The sequence below is a fragment of the Aotus nancymaae genome, unplaced genomic scaffold, assembly GCF_030222135.1.
Source record: "Aotus nancymaae isolate 86718 unplaced genomic scaffold, 86718_ANA_hifiasm-v0.15.2.pri h1tg000072l, whole genome shotgun sequence".
In the NCBI taxonomy this organism is placed as follows: Eukaryota; Metazoa; Chordata; class Mammalia; order Primates; family Aotidae; genus Aotus; species Aotus nancymaae.
In genome coordinates, this window is record NW_026988487.1 from 1257121 (window position 1) to 1279039 (window position 21919).

General features: G+C 50.8%; 2 protein-coding genes across 8 annotated transcripts; one reads left to right on the forward strand and one right to left on the reverse strand.

The window, feature by feature from the left end:
• The first annotated feature begins 17 nt into the window (after positions 1–17).
• On the forward strand, positions 18–21709 carry PNPO (pyridoxamine 5'-phosphate oxidase). 6 transcript variants are annotated; one of them, XR_010339113.1, is made up of 8 exons: positions 18–217; positions 1561–1685; positions 2880–2979; positions 3822–3875; positions 4130–4258; positions 4581–4651; positions 12418–20035; positions 21516–21709. XR_010339113.1 is itself a non-coding variant. In XM_012451868.2 (7 exons), exons 1-7 carry the CDS (start codon positions 80–82, stop codon positions 12464–12466), a joined length of 666 nt encoding a protein of 221 aa, XP_012307291.2. In that variant the 5' UTR covers positions 18–79; the 3' UTR covers positions 12467–21709. The 6 variants fall into 6 exon arrangements, 3 of the variants coding, with proteins under 3 accessions (XP_012307291.2, XP_012307290.1, XP_012307292.1); XR_010339112.1 differs by having other exon boundaries at positions 12418–19618; positions 19933–21709; XR_010339114.1 differs by having other exon boundaries at positions 12418–19618.
• On the reverse strand, positions 10139–16009 carry PRR15L (proline rich 15 like). Of its 2 annotated transcripts, none has more exons than XM_012451870.3 (2): positions 15783–16009; positions 10139–11349 (listed from the first exon to the last, which is right to left on the reverse strand). In XM_012451870.3, the coding sequence occupies exon 2, from the start codon at positions 11318–11320 to the stop codon at positions 11009–11011; it is 312 nt and encodes a 103-aa protein (XP_012307293.2). In that variant the 5' UTR covers positions 11321–11349; positions 15783–16009; the 3' UTR covers positions 10139–11008. The 2 variants fall into 2 exon arrangements, with proteins under 2 accessions (XP_012307293.2, XP_012307294.2); XM_012451871.3 differs by having other exon boundaries at positions 10139–11352; positions 15783–16008.
• Positions 21710–21919: the final 210 nt, after the last annotated feature.

The window sequence follows — 21919 nt, forward strand, 5'->3', positions numbered from 1 at the left end:
GGTAGACGTCTGCGGTGAGAAATTGGTTCCGAAGAACCCAGCGTGGGGCTACAGCCGGGTCACGTGGCCGGCGGTCCCCATGACGTGCTGGCTGCGGGGCGTCACTGCGACGTTTGGGCGACCTGCCGAGTGGCCAGGCTACTTCCGTCACCTGTGTGGTCGCGGTGCTGCCATGGACCTGGGACCCATGCGCAAGAGTTATCGCGGGGACCGAGAGGTGCCGCCGCCAGGGCCAGGCCTCCCGCAGGGGCGGGGGAAGAAGGGTCCTCAGATTCATCTACAGCGGGGAGGGGAGTAGGAGGAACCTCTTGGGGCTTCTGGGGCCAGCCAATGGGGCAAGGAGGTTTGGGGATCGCCCCCGTGGGAGAAGGGGGCTTCAAAGACATCTGACCGGGGGAGCGGTTCCGGGGAAATGCGAATGAAGATGGGTTCAAAAGTCAGCCTTTCGTAAGAGATAAGGACTCGAAATTTGGAACCTACCTGGGTTGGAATCCTTAACCTCTCTGGGCCTCAGTTTCCTCATCTGGGAAGTGACAGTACCTAGCTCACGAGGATGTTAAGGACTTAAATGTTTGTAAAGTGCTTAGAACCCTGCTACCCATCTGGTATAGGTAGCAAGGTCAGATAACTTGCTCAGTCCCGCTGAGCTAGTGATGGATTAATCAGGGTTTCATGTCATAGATGTCATGACAGGGCCGGGCCTCCCTCAAAGGGTGGGGGAAGAGGGGTCTTCGTAGTCATCTACTGGGGGGAGGGGAGTAGGAGGAGCCAGCCCCTCAGGGCTCCTGGGGCCAACCCCTGGGGCAAGGAGTCTTGGGGGTCACCCAAACTCCCCAAGTAGGGCATGGTCATGGGCCCCTCTTTGGGTGGATACAGTGATAAAGAGCTTACAAACAGAAAAAAATAAGTGGAATGTGGGGAAGGGTACTAGCTCAGCGAGGAGAAAGCTCTTAGCTTACTGCCTTCAGTACTTTTTGCTGACCACTGGGAAGTTCTTTTCCTTTTCCCTCCTCAGGATGGGAACCAAGAGAACCTTTATTAGTCGGGCATGTTGGAGCATGCCTGTAATCCCAGCTACTTGGGAGGATGAGGTGGGAGGATCACATGAGCTTGGGAGGTTGAGGCCTTAGTGAGCAGAGATCACACCACTGCACTCTAGCCTAGGTGAAAGAGTGAGACACTGCCTCACACACACACACACAAAAAGGAGTTTTTTATTAAATCTCAGCCTGCTGAATGAGAAATTATGGGGGTGGAGCCCAGAACATTTTTTTAATGCTCCCCAGGTGATTCTGATACACAGACAATTTTGACACCCATGACATAAAACCCTGATTTATCCATTGCTAGCTCTGGGACAGCAAGTTGTCTGACCTTTTTATGCCTGTCTCCTCACCTATAAAATGGGGCACAGAATCTTCTTACTGCATACTATTTTTTATTTTAAGGTCATTGTCATGAGGACTAAATGAGTTGATATTCGAAAAGTGATTAGAACAGTGCCAGGTACATAGTAAGTGCTATATATGTTTATTAAATGAAATAAAACTCCCTTTCTAGGCATTTGAGGAGACTCATCTGACCTCCCTGGACCCAGTGAAACAGTTTGCTGCCTGGTTTGAGGATGCCGTTCAGTGTCCTGACATAGGGGAGGCCAACGCCATGTGTCTGGCTACCTGTACCAGGTGGGCATGGCCATGGGACCCTCTTTGGCTGGGTACATATGAAGTAGGAGCTTATGAAGCTCTCAGCTCTAGAGGCCAACTTTATGGTTCCAGCTCTGTTGTTAATGTACTGTGTGGCTTTAGGCAAGGTACTTGTCCTCTCTCGGCCTCTGTGTCCCTACCTATAAACCAGAGACCAGACCACAAAATTACATGTCAGTGATAAAAATGCAGTGCCTTGTTCATCTCTGCCCTTGATACACCCATACACAATCCCTTGCCTCCCTCATCTCTCCATTTACCCAAACCCCGTCTGCCATTCAGGAGCTACTTCTGGTGAAGCTCTGTCCCTCTCTCGAAATCTAGTACAGTACTTGACTACATCATTCCTTTGACAATCATATGCCCTTTGAGACATAACTTGTATTATAGCCTGTTATTCAGGCTATAATAGATAGAACAATACTCCTTGCTAAACTGTAAGGCCTTGAAAGCAGTGCTCTTGTACTGTGCGAGTGGGTATCTCCCAGAGCTCCGAGCAGAGGAGCTGATCTAATAGCACCACCATGATCCCTAAGCATTGCATGGTTGCATTATTGTTAGTCCCTGCCCTTAAGGTCTTATGAGTTTGCTAGGGCTGTCTTAACAAAATACTGTAGACTGGTAGCTTAAACAACAGGAATTTATTTTCTTATAGTTCTGGTGGCTAGAAGTCCAAGATGAAGGTGCCATCAGGGGTGGTTTCTGGTGAGGCCTCTGCTTGTGGTTTGCCGACCGCTGCTTTTTGCCATGCCCTCACACTGCCTTTCCTCTGTGTGTGTGTTGGAGGGTGGCGGGGGTGGGGGGGTAGGGGAGGTGGTTCTGAAGTGTCTCTTCTCTTACAGTGACACCAGTCCTATTGGATTAGGGCCCCACCCTATGACCTTATTTAACCTTAGTTACCTCCATAAAGTCCCTGTCTCCAAATACAGTCATATTGGGGTTTAAGGCTTTGACATAGGGGTTTTGGGTATCACAATTCAGTCCATAACAGGGCCTCAGGCTGTAGTATCATACCTCTAGGACAAATCCCCAGGAGCACATGGGAGGGGGCAGCCTGACAGCTCAATAAATGGGGCGCAGCTGGAGCAGGTGCTTAGACATCTTTTGGGGAGAGGGACTGTAGCCAGAACATTAAGCAGGCTCTGACCACAGTGCTCTGCTGTTTGCCCCTAGAGATGGAAAACCCTCTGCCCGCATGTTGCTACTGAAGGGCTTTGGCAAAGATGGCTTCCGTTTCTTCACCAACTTCGAGAGCCGAAAAGGAAAAGAGCTGGTCAGTGAAAAGAGCTGGTAATCTTTCCCAGGGCCTGCAGGGTCTGGCCCTTGCCTTCTGTCACTTTCTCATGCCACCTGCCCCTACCCCTGCCCATCTACTTGCTCTCTGTGTGCAAGTACCCTCCTGCCATGAGGCCTTGGCACTTGCTCTGCTCTTTGCCATGAATGAATGAATGAATGAATGAATGCAAAGGTCCCTGCCTCACTCCCATCAGCCTTCAACTGTTCTTTCAGATCTCAGCCAACATGTTACCTCCTCAGGAAGGCCTTCCTTGACTCTGACTCAGCCCCTCATGCTGTTTGCTGTCATCATAACTTGCAACTTTCCTTTTTGTTATTTTCTTCAGTTTGTAAGTGAGCTTTTATTTAGGTGATTATGTAACGGATATTTGTCTCCTCTGCCGAATAGTAAGCTCTCTAGGAGTGGAGGCTGCTCTGTTTTATCTTTGCTATACCCCCTGCATGTCTCCTGTTGTCAGACCCAGAGTGGGCACTTCGTGTGCATTCAATGAATGAATTCAAAATGAGTAAACCTCCCTGAGTCTATGCCAGTATTTCTCAAGACTCACAAATCTGTGGGTGAGAGAAGTGTCCCAGCCTCACTTTGGAGTCCAACTGGCTTAAATTTAGCTCCACCATTACTGAGGGAACTTGGGCATGTGACTTAGCCTGTCTCTGTATCTGTGACAATAGGCCCACCTTTGAGGGTTTAAATGAGCTATTACAGTGGATGCCTCTGCTGCAGGCCTGCACACTACAGCTCTCCTGCCTTTCCCCTGCATGCCGGAGGCCTCCTCTCCCTGTCCTGATGGCTGGTTGTGGATTTTCTTTTACTTCTAGGACTCGAATCCCTTTGCTTCCCTTGTCTTCTACTGGGAGCCACTTAACCGTCAGGTGAGTGAATTTTCCTGGAAAAATAGGCTGGGTTGGCAGGGCCTGAGTTTCTGGCTGAGTCTAGTGAAGGTCTCCAGCCTGGGCAAACCTCCCACCTGGGCACTCTGCCTCCAAAGCAGCCCTCAGTTAGCTGGTCTAGTTGGAGCCAGGAGTGGTGGGGCAGTGGATAGAGAGAACAGAGAGGAATGGGGCCTGTGCTGGTAGGGACGGCAGGTGGCATTGAACGCCATTCACCCAGAGCCATCCCTGAGCAGGTGCGTGTGGAAGGCCCTGTGAAGAAGCTGTCCGAGGAGGAGGCTGAGTGCTACTTCCACTCCCGCCCCAAGAGCAGCCAGATTGGGGCTGTGGTCAGCCACCAGAGTTCTGTGATCCCTGATCGGGAGGTGAGTGGGGCTCTGCCTTAGTCCTCCAGGTGGTGGAGGCTTTGGCTTATCCCTAGAAGCTGTCGCCGGAAGATGCCAGGTTCTTCTCTCTCTAGCCCAGTGAAAACAGTGAAAAGGACAATCTCCCTAGGGGAAGTGGGGGTGGTGAGAGGAGAAATAGGCCTCCTCTGTCCGTCTGGCCCTCTCGTTGACTGTGTGCTCCTGGAGGACAGAGGCCAGTCTGTTCTGCTCACCCATGTCCCCAGCACATATCCTCAGGAAGTCCTTGTTAATGAATCATTGACTGGGCCTGGCCCTTCTTCTAACTCCTTCCCCTGGACAGTATCTGAGAAAGAAAAATGAGGAACTGGAACAGCTCTACCAGGATCAAGAGGTGCCCAAGCCAAAATCCTGGTGAGTGACATCTGGTTGTCATCTAGAAAGGGACACCATGCCCTCACATTTACTTGAAGCCACCTGCCTGGGGAATCGCAGATCTCCTCCCTGACAACCCTTGTCAGATGCATCCCAGCAACTTCCTTCAAGAGGCCCTGGGATGAGGGGTGAGGGTAGGAGAGTGACCTGGCTAGAAAAACCCACAGAGCACTGAAACCTCTGCTTCTCCTTGTAGGGGTGGCTATGTCCTGTACCCCCAGGTGATGGAGTTCTGGCAAGGTCAAACCAACCGCCTGCATGACCGGATAGTCTTTCGGCGGGGCCTACCCACAGGAGATTCCCCTTTGGGGCCCATGACCCACCGCGGGGAGGAAGACTGGCTCTATGAGAGACTTGCACCTTGACTCTGGCCCAGAGTGGAGCTAAGGCTAGGTGTCAAGAGAGGGTGTGAGATTGGGACCCAGGCCCTTCTTTCTAACCTCAGCCCATTTCCCTCCCTACCCCTTATATTCAGGATTCTTCAGAGCTCATCCTCCGAGTTCTCTGTACTCAGTTGGTTCTCAGTTAGCTGGTCAAGCGGAGTGTACTGGTGGCGTAGAGAATCACAAATGGAAAATAATTCCATAATTATTTTTTTGACCTTGCCTATGATTGATTAGGATAGCTCCCTCTAGGGGTAGCAGCCAGTGTGACGCCCTTTCTGGTGACATCTTGTGAGTCATCCTGGCCAAAGCTTAGTCCCAGCATATGCACCTGAGGCAATCTGGCCAATCAGATTGTTTTGTCAATAATTTGAAATTTGAAATGGAGAGATCAGAACGTTGGGAGTCACTGAAGCCAAGTCATTCATGGCAGCCAGTAAACAACAGGAATCAACAGCCTCTGCCTGCTGCTGTTGCAATTCCCAGGATCTCTCCTTCCCTGAATACCTCCTTCCCAGGTCGGCTGTGCAGTTCCTCCCCCTGCCTTGAAACACCCCACTATCTCTGTAAATTCTCTCTCTCTCTTTTTTTTTTTTTTTACCTAATCTAGCTAGAATCTATTTCCATTGCTTACAACTTAACCTTAACTGACTCATTTACCAATAGAATTCATTTACCAATAGAATTTTTTTTTTTTGAGATGGAGTCTCGCTCTGTCACCCAGGCTGGAGTGCAGTGGCACGATCTCGGCTCGTTGCAACCTCTGCCTCCCAGGTTCAAGCGATCCCTCCTTAGTAGCTGGGATTACAGGTGCCCGCCCCCACGCCTGGCTAATTTTTGTATTTTTAGTAGAGACAGGGTTCATCATGTTGGCCAGGCTGGTCTCCAATTCCTGACCTGAAGTGATCCGTCCACCTAGGCCTCCCAAAATGCTGGCATTACAGACATGAGCCACTGTGTCCGGCCAGGATAGTGTATATATATATATATATTTTGTTGTCGTTGTTGTTTTGTTTTTGTTTTTTGAGATGGAGTCTCGCTCAGTTGCCCAGTCTAGAGTGCAGTGGTATGATCTCAGCTCACTGCAGCCTCCGCCTCCTGGGTTGAAGTGGTTCTCCTGCCTCAGCCTCCTGAATAGCTGGGATTACAGGTGTGTGCCACCATGCCCCGCTGATTTTTGTATTATAAGTAGAGACAGGGTTTCACCATGTTAGTTAGGCTGGTCTTGAACTCCTGACCTTGTGATCTGCCTGCCTTGGCCTCCCAAAGTGCTAGGATTACAGGCATGAGCTACCGCACCCAGTGCAGGATAGTGTATTTTTATAGTAACTTCCCCTACTGATTGCTGCCTTCTCTGTGGCTCCAAGGGATCCACAGAGTTACAGAAAAGCAGGTTTCATCTCAGTATTAGGAGAGATTTCAAGCAATCAGACCTGCCTAAGGAGTGGGCTGTCACTAGGAATTTTTATTCCCAGTCAGTCAGGAATTTTGTAGAAGGGATTCATGTGCTGGTGCCAATAGGACAGGAACATTTTAATCAGCTTTACTTTCTGTGTTTGTTTGTGGAAATGGTGTGTGTATGTGTACATACATTTTCCAAAAAGGAAAATTAAATGATTATAGAGATTATGTTTTTCAGACTACCCACATATCTGCTGTCCTTACTCCCCACTTCTGCTGATGATTCCTAGATCATTAGCTTTTCACCCACACTGGAATTACCTGGAAAGTTTTAAGAAACCTGATGCCTGGGTCCCACCCTCAGAGATGATTGAACCAGCCTGGCCAGCATGGCAAAACCCTGTCTCTCCTATGATATGAGGGTAGCCTGGGCGCTGGGAAATTTAAAAGCTCCCCAGAGAATTCTGTGCAGCCGAAGTTGAGGCCTCCTGGTCTAGAGCTTTTCTATACACAGTGTGGTCCACAAGCCAAGAGCATCAGCATCACTTGGCAGCCCCTTAGAGATTCAGACCCCTGGCCCACTGAATCTGACCCTGTATTTTCACTAGACCCCAGGTGACCAACCGCACCAGACTCAACCTCTAAACCACGACCTCCCACCCTCACAATCTGTGATCCTTTCGTGACCCTCAGCTGAGTCTGTGCTGAACTGTTTGCTCTCTTTGAGCAAAGCCCGCTGATGAGAGACAGCCTGGATGAGCAAGCAGCCTGCTGGCTATGGAGAGGAGCCAGGCTGGGTAAATGTTTGCTGTGACTAAGCCAGGATCAGAGAACTGACTGTTGCTTGCACTGGCTGGCATTGAGCTTGCCACTCTGTGAGCTGTGCTTCCTTCCCCTGCAGGGCCCTGTGCCTCAGTCCCTATTATCCATAGGCCTCCTCCAAGGGCAGCCCTCTCCTCATTAATCCCCTTAAGCCTGAGTGCAGGAAGGCACATGAACCTTGCGGCCCCCTGCAGGCAGGAGGGTGTCGGGTGCCCTGAGCTACCTTGCCCTTTTTCTTGTACTGTAAACAGTGCCGTTTCTGTGTTCGTGTACGTGTGTGTAGAAGCGCTGCACCCACCTTGTGTTATTGGGGGTTGTGTATTCCCCCAGCTTTGAGCCTGGTCTCAGCTGTTCCTTTTCCGTTCTCTGTCCAGTTGTTACTGCCCCCAGTCTGTAATAAAAGCCTGTCAGCTGTGCATTTTATTGATGTTCAACCCAGTCTGGTCTCCCTCGACCCCCAAGGAGGGGACTTGAGGAAATTTAATCGACTTTTCGGCCCCCTCACTTCTCCACATCAAGTAGACCTACGTCCAGCAGGGGGAGCCCGTCGCACAGGGTCGGCCCCTTCCGGGCAGTGAAGGCCAGTTCTAGCCGGCCTCCCTTGCCTCCCCCTTCCTCTGCTTGGGCCGCGTCCCAGTGAAACTGTGGTCGATAACCCATAGCCTCTCCCGGTTCCCGCACATATTTACGCTTTCGGTTCCTCCTCCTTCCCTGTTCTTATGAAAACTTGCAGCTGCCTCACTCTGCTTCCCTGGGCAGTCAGATCTCCCTCTGCCTTCTAGTATCTACCCCATATCCATCTGGCCCCCCAGCTTAGAAACACAGGTGGACTTTACCTAGAAGATGGAGCTGGGGTCAGCATGCAAGGGTCAGAGGGGCTGTGGACACTCTCACCCAGAGTGGTGATGGTGAGATTGGAGGAGGTGGCAGTACAGGGCCAGTGTTATCTAGAACCTTAGGCTGGTGGCCCAGGGCCCAACCTTACTGCTCCCCACTCAGGGAAACAGAGAATGGGTGGATGTGGGAGATGCCTGTAGTCTGGGGTCTTGGGGGACACTCTGCTTCAAAGCTGGTTGGCTTTATCCCACTGCTTCTAGAGTTTGTCCAGCCTCCTCAAATGATGCTCACCTCCCAGGATCCAAGACCCAGACATTGCTCCCTCCCCTCCCCAGTTCCCCTTCTGCAGAAGGTGTCTATGCTTTTCTTTGTTCTGAGCTTCAGTTTCCTGTTACGCAGCAGGTAAGAATCAAGAGTGGAAGGGACTGTGTGGGACAGTGGTCACATGCACAAGTTGGCTCTGGCTTCAGTCCCAGCTCCACCACTGCCAGCACCTGGCCCCCAGGGTGAGTGATTTCACCTCTAAGCCTCAGCCAACTTGTCTGGAAAATGGAGATAATGACTGCACCTGTCTCAGGTGATGATAGGATTAAGTGAGCAACCTTAGGGAGGGCTTGTTCTAGGGCCACCTGCCATAAGCACCCTATAAATGTTACCTATTAACATGGGGCAGGGCTGTGGCGTGGGGAAAGTCTGAGTTCCTCCGTGGAGGCCTCATGGATTGAGTAATTAGTGAGACCCTAGAAAGTTCTGTGTAGTGAGAAGGGGTAGGAGAAGAGGCCTTGGGAAAGGCAACGCCCCTGAGGCTGCCTTCCATCCCTCCAGCTCCTGGTCTCCCTCCCCCATCACTTGAGGTCCCCCTGGCCTGGGTGAGGCACCTAACAAAGGCTCCCTTGTATAGGTCTGTTTGTTTCAGTAATAAATTCCCCAAGCAACAGCTCCTGGGGTGGGGTGGCCAGCAGCCTGCCAGGAGCTGACCTGGAAGCCGCAGGACCACATTGTTTAGTGGCCACCTTGGTCTCTCCCTGTGTTTCTACCAGGAGCCCCAGAGATTTGGCCAACTTTTTTTAGTTCCCAGCTCTTATGGCTTGATAAATAGCTGGACCTAACATCATAAGATGACAGCTTTCTCCTCTTTCTTATTTATGAAAAAAAATTTTTTTTCTAGAGTTAAGGTCTAGTTCTGTCACCCATGTTGTAGTGCAGTAGCACAATCATAGCTCACAGTAGTCTTGAACTCCTGGACTCAAGCAATCCTCCCACCTCAGCCTCCCAAGCAGATGGGACTACAGGCATGTGCCACCACAGTCAGCTAATTTTTGTTTGTGGGGTTTTTTTAGAGATGGGGATCTCGCTATGTTACCTAGGCTGGTCTCAAACTCCTGGGCTCAAGCAATCCACCCATCTCAGCCTCCCAAAATGTGGGAATTACAGGCCTGAGTCACCATACCCGCCCTCTCCTTTTTCTTAAACCAAAGCTATGGGGTATGGTGGAGTTCTTTTTAAAGCAAGGGGCAAGGAAGCCAGTATTAAACTGAGCACCTACTATGGGGCCTCTCATAGGCCACTTAATACTGACCGCTTTTGATAAGATGGGTATTATTTCAGCCCCCTTTTACAGAAGAGGGAACTGAGGCTCAGAGGACAAGCAAACATTCCCAAGGTCACCCAGCTACTAAGGGGTAGAGCCAGAGTTTGAATCTTCATCCCAAACCAAACCACTGGAACTCTGGGGTCAGTCACCAAAGCTCTGTCCTACTCTTTTGAGCATCTGATAGCCTCTCTGTTGACCAGAGAGAACTGACCACTGAGGTGTAACTAGCTCCTTCTGCTCCCCCATCCCCACACTAAGGCTGGTTTGATGGTAAAAATTAGTGACCCAGTTCCTACACTGTCACACCTGGGAACCCTTCCTGAAGCTTGTAAGGAACAGTTTGAGCACAAAGGTCCACTTTACTTACATGAAGGAAAATAAAGGCATGAAAAACAGTCATCTCAATAAGTGCAAGACATGAGCATAAAAGAGCTTCTCTGCTTTTCCAGCATTGTTATTACAAAGAGAGAAACCTACAATTATTTTGTTAAACAAAATGTAAGACTCCAGGACCTATCTCTGGAGCTGATACGTGTTAAATATTATTACTGTAGGGGAGGGAGAGGAGAAAACTCCCCACCCACTCCCCCAATTTGGCCAGTGTAGCTTCCCTTTGAGGGTGTGTGACTTGTCACCTGCACAAGTCATGGCCAAAACAGGAACCAGTAGGTCAAACTATCATCAATCTAGTCTTCTACAGCACACCCCACAGAGTGCCAGTGTCCTCTGCCCCCTCCACACCTGAGGGCGAAGTTCCAGGAAGTTTACTGCCTGTGTTAGGAGGTGAGCTCAAGTTCAGTGTCTCCGCCTCTGGCTCCACAGAAACCAGAGCCCATCACGTGGCTTCTGGAAAATATGACCTCCTCAGGATTGGTCCAGGGAACAGTCACAGGTAGAGAAAGTAAAGCGAGCAGCAATTCAAACTCGCCTTTGACCCTGTATCCAGTGAGGAGGTGAAGTCTGTCTGGCTCGCTCTCTCCATTCTCTGCCATGCCCACCTCCCTGCCGGCCCTGCTGTTGCTTCAAGGAGGACTGTCCATCCTGGGTGAGAGTTTTCACCCTTGAACTAGAGTGCCTTTTTATGTGGTCAGGGTGAGGGTGGGAGGACCCTGGGATCTCCCAGGCCTTGTAAAAGTGGAGGCACATAAATACAAATCTAAAAACCAGCCATTTCCTGCCAGCAGACATCAACTGCCACCATGGCTTCAGCTATGGCCAAAGAGGCCAGCGTGGCAAGCTCCTGTCTCAGATCCGGCTGATGACAGGGAACCAGGAGATGCTAGTACCCTCCTCAGTCCTTCACTTCGATGACCGCCCTTCCTCGCAGTCATCAAAGAGGCTAGGGTTCTCCGCCAGCGTGGCTCTCACTTTCTTCTTCTCCTTGAAGCGGCCCGAGTTGGAGACCTTGACGTGCTTGCCCTTGGTGCTCTTGTCCACGATCTTCTCCAGGCGGGTGTTAAAGTTGCTGTTGGGGCCTCCAGCGTCGGGCCTCGGGGGTTCTGTGCCTCCCTCTGTTTGGGCATAGGTGTCAGGGATCTCATACAGCACCTTGGGAGTGGATTTCTTTTTCCGGAGGAAAGTCAGCTTCCACCAACCAATTTCAGTTGTCATGGCGCTCCCTAAGCCGAGGGTGGGGCTTTCTGCTGGAGCAAGGTGGGGGAGACAAAGGGGTCAATGGGAAAAGGGGGTGGGTGCCTTTGGACCAGCTTGTTGTAGAGTCCTAATCATGGGCTGCTTTAAGAATTAAAGAAAGGGCCCAGGCGTGGTGGCGAACACCTGTAATCCCAGCTACTCAGGAGGTTGAGGCAGGAGTATCGCTTGAACCTGGGAGGCAGAGGTTGCAGTGAGCTGAGATTGCACCACTGCACTCCAGCCTGGGCAACAGAGTGAGACTCTGTCTCAAAAAAAAAAAAAAAAAAAGAATTAAAGAATTGAAGGTAGGGCTGAATAAACCCAAGATTCAGGTCAGTGGAGTGACACATGCTTTTGTAGAGTGTGAGACAAGAGAAGGGTCAAAGTCAAGGTCAAGACGGGGAAGCCACCCATGCCAGGCAGAGGGGCAGTGGGACAGGCACACACCATAGCCCTGCAGGGTCATCTGGAGCTTTGAGATCATTCCTGCCAGGCCCTTCAGGGCCGCAGGCAGGTGGACAGCTTGCCCAAGTCACATGGCATCCAGGCCTTTGACGCTCTTCCCAAACTTCCCACTATACCACCAGACCCTGCTGCCAGGTGTGGGCAGACCATTGACTGGTAGCTCAGGGAGAGAAAGACCCTGTACATTTTGCTTGGAATTCATTACAAAAGTAAATATAATTAGTGACTTTCCGAGCAATCTGAACTTCCCAGCAGTGACCCGCAAGGCTAAAGTAGCTGCTGGGCTGTTCCTAAGGCAGGAGCCAGAGCCTCAGTCTAGGAGTGGGAAATCCTGGGGGATTTCCTCACCTATCCCATCCAGCCATAGCATTTAGCTCTACTGTTAATCCCTGCCCACAGAAGTAACCATGCATTGCAAAGTAAAACCTATGATAATGGGAATAATTACTAAGGGATGGTTCCCTTTCCCACCAAGCTTTCATAAGAAAGGGGAGCTGAAAAGGCAGAAAGCAGTTAGAAGGATCCCAGAAGTACAGGGGAGACGCAGTCATCATAGGTTGTACCTTTCAGGGTGGGGCTTGGGTCTGAAATCCAGGCTTCTCTACTCACAGGCCATGTACCCTGCCATGGAGCTGCCTTCCCTGGGGGCCTCGCCTTTGACTAATTTCCACAAAGGTATTGTCTGAGCTAGCGGAAGTTCTGGGAGAGGAGGTTGCCTGGACATCATCAATGGATGAGGTATGTAAGATAGAAGCAGACGACAGTCTGCTAGATGAAGAAAGATCAATGACAGAACAGGCAGAGGAACGGTGATGACTGGCGAGGTTGGTGGTCTAGTTCTCAGGATGCCTAGGTGCCAGCTGTGAAAGCTCCAGGGGAGGAAGGCGCAGCCAGTGTACACCAGAAAGCTAGAAGGCATCGCTCTTGTCACCCCTCTGGAGTGCAATGCTGTGATCTTGGCTCACTGCAACCTCCACCTCCCAGGTTCAAGTAATTTTCCTGCCTCAGCCTCCCAAGCAGCTGGGATCACAGGCATGCGCCACCACACCAAGCTAATTTTGTATTTTTAGTAAAGATGGGGGTTACTCCATGTTGGTCAGACTGGTCTCGAACTCCCGACCTCAGGTGATCTGCCCACCTCGGCCTCCCAAAGTGATGGGATTACAGGCGTGAGCCACCACGCCTGGCGTTCACCTCCTTTTAAAAACTGGAGGTATTCACTGCATTTTTTGAAAAAGACCAGAAAGACATACTCCAAATGATTAATAGTGCCTTTCTTTATGTAGGAGTAGAGGGTGCTTTCTCTACTCTAGTTTTCTGATTTCCAGAATTTCCATAATGAGGATAGATTATTTTAGGGGTTGGGGAGCATATCAAATTCAAGAAAGAGGAGAGCACGATGCGGGCCTAGGCTTACGATGAGCTGAAGGCCTGCATCCATACTCCTCACTGCTCAGGTCTCCTGCCCCTCCATGTCCCCACCCCCTCGCCCAGAGCACACAGCTGGTGGATTCCTTTCCACCCCTCTGTCTGGGAAGCAGCTGCCACATTGCCAGCTCCGTCCCTTTAGCTGGGCTCAAGTAGCAAGAGAAGCTGAGGGGAGATCTTGTGCAGCTCCCGCTCAGAAAGTGAAGGGGCGGTGAGAGGGACTCGATAAATACTTCCAGGGCACCCTGGAGAGGTGAGCACACCTAGGGACAGCCTGAGAGGTTTGCTTTGGCAGCTTGCCCCACCTGGTCTTAGCACAGCCTTGCACAGAACTTAGTGTTCCAGAATGGATTTCTGGAAGGAGGTGTGGGGAGAGCAGAGAAGGAGGAACAGGGTACTTGCTTGGTCTGTGGGTGCCCCAGTCACTGCCTTGTCTGGAACGAGGCCCACAGCCCCACCACTACTCATCTGGAGCAAGGAACTTGGAGAATGGAAGAACAGAAGATCCAGCTCCTAAGGCTCATAACCACCAGATTTTCTAGCTCAAGAGAGAAAGAAGCTTCTGCCTGTGCCCGTTAAAATTTACCTGTTTTAACAGGCATTTCAAGTTGACAAACTTGAGGCTTAACTCTCCTTGGCGTAAAGGGAGCCACAGATCACGAGGAACTTATCAGAAAATGTAGAGACGGGAACAGCCCTTGTGCCCTGCCCTGGGGCCGCCACCAAGGCATCAGGTCTGGTGCCCTTGTGTCCTTGCCTTGTACTCTGGTCTCTCTAGAATGTTCTTTGCCAGAGGCCAGGTGCAGTGGCTCAAGACTATAATCCCAGCACTTTGGGAGGCTGAGGCAGGAGGATTGCTTGAGGCCCGGAGTTCAAGACTAGCCTGGTCAACATGGAGAAACTCCGTCACCACTAAAAATACAGAATTACACAGAGCGCAGTGGCTCACACCTGTCATCCCAACACTTTGGGAGGCCTAGGTGGGTAGATCACCTGAGGTTGGGAGTTCAAGACCAGCCTGACCAACATGGAGAAAACACTGTCTCTACTGAAAATACAAAATTAGCTGGGTGCAGTGGCATATCCCTGTAATCCCAGCTACTCCGGAGGCTGAGGCAGGAGAATTGCTTGAACCCAGGAAACAGAGGTTGCAGTGAGCCAAGATCACGCCATTGCACTCTAGTCTGGGCAACAAGAGCTAAACTCCGTCTCAAAACGAAACAAAACAAAAAAACCCACAAAAAAAATTAGGCAGGTATGGTGTCATGTGCCTGTAGTCCCAGCTACTAGGGAAGCTGAAGCACGAAAATCCCTTGAACCCAGTAGGCAGAGGTTGCAGTGAGCTGAGATTGTGCCACTGCACTCCAGCCTGGGTGACAGAGTGAGATTCTGTCTCAAAAAAAAAAAAAAAAGAATGCTTTTGCCAGGCCTTCTTGTCTCTTCTGCCCAGGAGGACATGTAGGCACCAGTAAGCAGGTGTTTGCCCTTTAGGCAAGCCTGACTTATGGAAATCTGAATTTGCAAAACAGAAAAATTAGCGGAATATCTTTGTTTTACAAAATAACCCAGCTGTAGGATTCTGTAAACAGAGATCATAAAAGAGAGTGTAAAATCTGATTTGCTTTAAAAACAAGCAAACAAAAAAGGTGATGTGATGTCCAAACTTCCCAGATTCTCAAAGTTGCAAAGAACAAGATATCTACAACCTTGTGGCCCTGCATAATCACAGAGGGCTGAAGGGGGTTGTTGGGGGTGGGCAGGTGCTCTGGACTTCAAACAGACCCAGCGTTTGGTGACACATGGTGGGCCCTGCAGTTCTCTCATGCAGGTTCCTGAGCTGGCCAAGCTAAGGGCTGGGCCCTTGCCCTGGGGCCCTGCAATCTAAGGATGATAGAAATCAGTCCCTGAGGATGCCAGCTTCACCTCTGCTGTTTGCACAGCTTTGGGGCCATGAAGGGTCTCATGGGACAGCCTGCCACCTGGTCTTTGGTGACCAGCACTATGGCATGCACATGGGTGTCCCAGGACAGGCCCCTCCATCCCAGCTGGGTTCTGTGAGCTGCTCCAAAGGGCTTTGCCCAGACTGAGCCAGGCCCCTTCTGAGCTGGGACAAGTTAACCATTGACTGGGGCAGAAGTGGAGGGGCAGAGGGGCAGGTAGGGGAAGCAAGTCAACTAATATGTTGTTGGACAAAACCCAGAACTCCGTCCACCATCCCTCTCCAGGGCTCCTAATGGTGCTTGTCCATGCAGAATGAGACTGGGGTACCCTGGATAAAAATGGGGAGATGTTGCTACCAGACAGCTGGAAAAATGCTCTAGGCTGCGGGGTCAGAGGGGTGGGCTCCCGTTCAGCAAGTTAACAGAAAACTACTCAGCAGGAGCTCTGTTGGAGGCCTGGACTGACTCCAAGAGGCCAGTGGGATGAGTCCTGAGTGGAGTCCAGGTTAGAGGCCTGGGTTCTTCTTTCCCAGAAGAACTGGCAGAACTGGGTGCCCTGACTGGGGTTTGTGCCTTGGTTTCCCCACCCACCGGCCCTCTGCCTGTACCTGTAATCCCGACTGCTCCAGGCTGGAAGTGAGACCTTTCCTAGAGAAGCAGTTGAGTGTAGGAGCTGCCTGGGAGGGTGAGACTCAGGCAGGAAGGGCTGCCTCCGGGGTGCTGTACCAGGCAAGGCTCGGCCAGGAGAGGTGGGTAGGAGCAGCTGCACATCAGGTGCAAGAGAAACAGGTGCAGGAGCTAGTACCTGCTTCGCTGCAGCTCCTGGAGTCACGGTGAACCTGAAACCCAGCCCCTCCCAGCTAAGTAAACAGAAGCAGAGGCCGGCTCAGGCTAATGAATATTCATCATGCCGGAAATCCAATCCCAGCGCCCATGCATCCACCCAGAAGCCGGGACCTCCGGGGACTGCCACGCTGGAGGAGGGAATCCCAAGGGAGATCTGGAGTGGCGGAGCACAGGAGGCTCTCTCTCAGTTTCCCCACTGTTGGGTGTCTGGTTGCACTTCCCAGCTGTAGCCAAGGTCACTCTGTGCATTTCATCTTCCAAGGAAGCTCAGATCCCTCTCCAGCATGGACCACCACCTGGATGTTGCCCAGGGCACAACTGGGAAAGGGTTAAGGGCTGCTGCTTCCATTGGCAGGCTGGGTAGGACGGGGTGCACCCCAGCTTCCTTTGAACTCCTGAGTCGAAACCAGTCCCTGGTTAAACTGGTTGGCAGACCGGTTCCCAGGCTGTCACTCCCCTGCCTGAAGCCTCAAAGTGGGGACTGGGTTGGGGGCTGTGGCTTCCTCCTGACCCAAAGAGCCCCTCCTTAAAATCTCCCTAGGGAGAAAAAAAGGGGTACCAGCCTCTCCTCAGGTCAGGCTCTCCAGACCCACCACAACCTCAAACATCGTCATCCCTCTCCCCCTTTGCTGGGAGGTGGGCTTCAAGGCCCTTGAGATCATATGCAGAATTCCATGTTTGTGGGCAGGGGCATTGATTTTTCTGCATAGATTATACTCGTATCAGACCCTCAAAGAGACTTGTGACAGTCTCTCCACTAGCAAAGTACCACTGGCTTCAACTCCTCCCAGCAGTCAATCGAAAGGGCCTTCCTGGGTATTATAAAGTTGGCAAAACCTGGAGCAAGTTCTCAAGGAAAGGAGAGATGGGCCCCTAGTGAGGCTGGAAGAGAAGGAAAGGCAAGAAGGCAGGGGATGGGCACATGGTTGGGGACAGGGGCAGAGTGTGTGCGCACAGGGGCAATCGTCCTCACTGATCTGCAGCCACACTCCCCCTGTAAACCCACCATCGGCCAAGCCTGTGTGCAGCCCTCAGCCAGGGCTGCTCTTGCAGATGGCTCTGTGCCTGGGGAGCGTTGCTTTGCAGCCACCCGGGGGTGGCCTGTCCTGTTTGCACTTGCATTCTCTCTCCCCTTGGATGGGCATCGCTGGAGAGTAGAAAACATCTGCTACATACTCAATGTCTCTGCCACTCCTGGGCCCAGTGCTGCCCAGCTCAGGTGCCCAATCCACGCACCAGCTACGTTCCTTCATGGACTGGGGGCATGCGTGTCAGGCACAGAATGAGGCATGAGGTAGAGAAAGGCATAAAATCCCCCCTTTCCCTGGCTCTCCCTCTAAGTTACATTTGAAATCCCAGCTCACTAACTCTAAGAGCTGTCCTCCATCTCCAGTCCTGCTTCTACCCACTCCAGCTTCTGATGGCCTCTTGGGTTTGTTTTCTCCTCCATCTGAAATAGCCCCTCTTCCCTTAAAGTATCCTTGCATGGACAGTCCTCCAAAGGGTCCCCACAGCCCATAGCAGAACGCACTTGGCCTGGCTCTCCTAGGATGGGGCCTCTGCAGCCTCCTCTCATGCCCACCCCCCCGATGCCAACTGTCCCTGAACAGTAGACGCTTCTCTGCCTGCCTTGGTAGGCACAAGGCTGCCTTAGAACGGTGAGATTAGAAGTGCAGGCTGTGTTTTTGGGTAGCAATGTCCTCCCCATCACCTGTGTGACCCAAGACAAACTCCTATTCATCCCTCAAAACCTGAATTAATGATTACACCTTCCACCCTACCAGAAGTTTTCTTGTTTCCCTTTTTGTGTTCCCATAGAACCTCATATACTTCTATTTAACATGATATATATACCATGATTGATTTCCACTTATAAACTTTTAGCTCTTTGAGCCCAGAATTACGTATCACTGATACAGGCCTGACATACAGTAGGTACTTATGCAAGCCTAAAAATACAAATGAGAAACACGAACTTTGTTTTTACCCAAATAAACTGTTAATGTAGCCAATGGCTTTGTCCCAGTCTCCCTGGGGCAGGTAAATGTGCAAGAAAACCCATTTATTTGCCTTCTTGCGGTTCCAGCTACAGCTGGCTTGCTGTCATGCTATCATCTCCCTGGGGGTTGATTCGAATTGAAGGATATTATTTTGCAAGGTCCCCTGCTTCTAGTGCAAAGTACACACAGCTGTCCCAGAAAGGTGCCACAGCTTCCTAGATCTGTCACTTTCTATAAAAGCCTGGTCTACTCAGAGAGTCGGTATCTGGTTCAGAAGACAAAACCTCCTTCCAGCTCAGGTGTTGGGAAGAGACCAGAAGGCTGGTGAGATGGGCTTTGGTCTGGGGGACAGTAACCCCAGAGTCAGGTCCCCATTTCCCATCTATAGAGGAAAGAGCTTGCTCATTCCCCATGCCTCAGAGATCCCAGCCTCTCTGATGTCTGACCCAGGGGAGCAGATTCCTGTTCTCTTGGCCCCACACTTTAGAAGGAGCCCCCATAAGTGCCATGGCAGGCCCACCTGTGGCTCCCCCTTCCCAAGCGCCACCAGGACCAGGTGCAGGTGTGAGGCTCTAGCACATTGCCCAGGGAGGGGTCAGCCTGGGAAGTCAGGCCCAACCCCTGGCCTTCAGGGTATTTATTTCTGGGAGGAGCAGGGTTGGGAGGAGAGTTTGAGATAAGGCTGTGAGCTATGAATATCACTCTTCACAGACAGGCCACTTTATTGCTTTATAAAAATTGTTCCCTTTGGCCGGCAAGGTGGCTTGGGTCTATAATCCCAGCACTTTGGGAAGCTAAGGGTAGAGGGGCAGATCACCTGAGGTCAGGAGTTCGAGACCAGCCTGACCAACATGCAGAAACCCCATCTCTATTAAAATACAAAACTAGCCAGGCATGGTGGCGCATGCCTGTAATCCCAGTTACTCTGGAGGCTGAGGCAGGAGAATCGCTTGAACCCAGGAGGCAGAGGTTGCAGTGAGCTGAGATGGCACATTGCACTCCAGCCTGGGCAACAAGAGCAAAACTCCATCTCAAAAATTTTTTTTTAAAAATCTCAGCTTGGGCCAGGCGTGGTGGCTCATGCCCATAATCCTAGCACTTTGGGAGGCTGAGGCGGGTGGATCACGAGGTCAGGAGTTCAAGCCCAGCTTGACCAACATGGTGAAACCCCGTCTTTAAAAAAATTAAATAAAATGAAAAATAAAAATAAATAAATAAAAAATAAAAAAAATCTCACCTTTAAGCACACCTTCCTAAAACTAGGTTTAAGTGTAACTTGCCATATACAAACACGCAGTAGGCACGTTTTCAGAAATGTGTTCTTGTTGAGTAAAGCAAGTTAAATTCACCTAAAGGAGCCCCAAGGACCTTGGTGCCCTTTTGGGGTGCACAGCCATGAGACCCCATTGAATTACAAATCCATTCGGACTGGCACATCCATCCCGTTTTACTGACCTCTGTCCAGCAAGTAGATCTAGGCTTCAGGGATATTTCTTCCCCAAAACAGGGAGAAGAGAGTGCTGCCATTCTCCTCAGCACTCCCCTTTCTCTGGAAGGACAGGAGACCAGAGATCGTGGGGGTGTCCAGCCTGGTCGAGGTAACAAGCAAGGCAAAACCAAAGATCAGTCTCTGATGGGCTACACCAGGTGCAGTGGGGAGTGGGGGGGCAGGCAAAGCTGCATTCTGATCTGAGGTGGGTGGTGGGGCTGCCATTGGAGGGGGCTTTCTCCTTGTTTTCATGTGAGGCATCCCCTTCAAGATCTCAGCAGGGAGTGGGGGTATGAGCAGCCAATATTAGGGGGATGTGTTCCAGGCACTCTTCCAAATGTTCCATAAGTGTGAACTCTTGATCCCCCGTGGCCACCCCCTAGGTGGATTCTTTAACCAGTACACCCATTTATATCCCCTCAGCAATTTTCCTGTTGCTTTTTTGCATTCATTTCCTGTGGCTGCCATGAGTTACCTCGAGCTCCATGGCTTGAAACAACAGAAATGGATTCTTCTGACCTATCCAGTAAGTCAGAAGTCAGAAATCAGTTTAACTGGTCAAGACCAAGGGGTTGGCGGTGCCATGATTCCTCTAGAGGTTCCAGGGAGAACCTGTCCTTGACTCCTCCAAACTCCTGGTGACTACAGGCACTCCTGGGCTTGTGGCCACATCACTGCAATCTCTGCCTCCTTTGGTTTCACTTCTGTGGGTTAGGCCAAACTCCCTCCACCTCTCTCTTATAAGGACACTTGGGATGGCATTTAGGATCCACCCAGATGATCCAGGATTCTCTCCTCACCTCAAGATGTTTAATAGAATCACATGTGCAAAGACTCTTTTTCCACATAAGGTCACATTCATAACCAGAGATTTGACATGGTTATCTTTGGAGGGGTCATTTTTCAGCCTTCCACATTCTTCATTCAGACCACCTCTCTGTATTGTCAGATGTAAGTGTGCCTCCCACATCCTTTTCCAGGGAAGGACTTGCTGCCAGGTCACAGGAGTGTGGTCAGCAGTTGGCCATCAGCTCCTTCAAGGTCTGCCTCAGCAACAGAAAGCCACCTTGCCAGAGGGCATACACTTTGGGGCAGCGCTCTTCTAGGGATATAAAAACCCAGTCATTTCAGCCCCATGAAGAACATGCTCAGGGGCAATATTCACTCAGAGGCCCCCACCATATTGACTGAAGCTTTACTGAGCCTGCAGTGCAGTTGGATTTCTGCCTCTGCCCAGTCCTGCTTCCATCTGGTTCCTCTCACAGGAAATGATTCCTAATAAACATCTTGACCCCAAAAACACCGCCTACTACTGTAGAATGCAACCCATGACACAGATGTTTCCATTTTTGCCAGTATGATGGAAGTGAGGTGGTCTACTTCAGGTCATTTATTTATTTAGAGAGAGAGTCACACTCTGTTGCTGCAGAGGTGTCATCTTGGCTCTCTGCAACCTCCACCTCCCAAGCGATTCTCCCACCTCAGACTCCCAAGTACCTGCACTTACAGGTGCACACCACCAAACCCAGCTAATTTTTGTATTTTTAGTAGAGACAGGGTTTCCCCATGTTGGCCAGGCTGGTTTCGAACTCCTGACCTAAAGTGATCCACCCACCTTGGCCTCCCAAGGTGCTGAGATTATAGGTGTGCACCATTGTGCCTGGCCCGTGTCCTTTATATTTGCATTTCCCTAGTGTACTGGATTTAATAGTGTCCCCAAAAATTCACATCCACTCAGAATGCCAGAATGTGACCTGCTTCAAAAACAGGGTTTCCAGATGTGGTTTTCAGATGTGGTCAACCTGGGTTAGTGTAGGCCCTAAGGCTGAGGAGTAGTGTTCTTACAAGAAGAATGTCAGTCGGGCATGGCGGTTCATGCCTGTAATCCAAGCACTTTGGAGGCCAAGGCGGGCGGATCACCTGAGGTCGGGAGTTCAAGACCAGCCTGAACAACATGGTAAAACCCCGTCTTTATTAAAAAAATATTTTTTTTTAATAAAAACAAGAAGAATGTCATGTGACAGTGGAGGCCGAGAGGAATGTGCCTGCAAGCCAATGACACCAAGGCCTGCCAGCAGCTGCAGAAGCCAGGAGAGAGGCACGGAGAGCTTCTCCTCTGCAAGGAACTAACTGTGCTGACACCTGGATTTCAGACTTCAAGCCTCCAGAACTGTGAGAGAGTAAAGTTCTGTTGTTTTAAGACACCCAGTTTGTGGTGATTTGTTACAGCAGCCCCGGGAAGCTAGACCCTAGTTTCTAGTAAGGTTGGACATCTTTTCTTATTGGTCATGTTCTCTGAAATGACCATCCATCTTTCTTTCTTTTCTCTTCTCTTCTCTTCTTTTCTCTTTTTGAGTCTGGGTCTCACTATGTTGCCCAGGCTGGTTTTGAACTCCTGGACTCAAGTGAT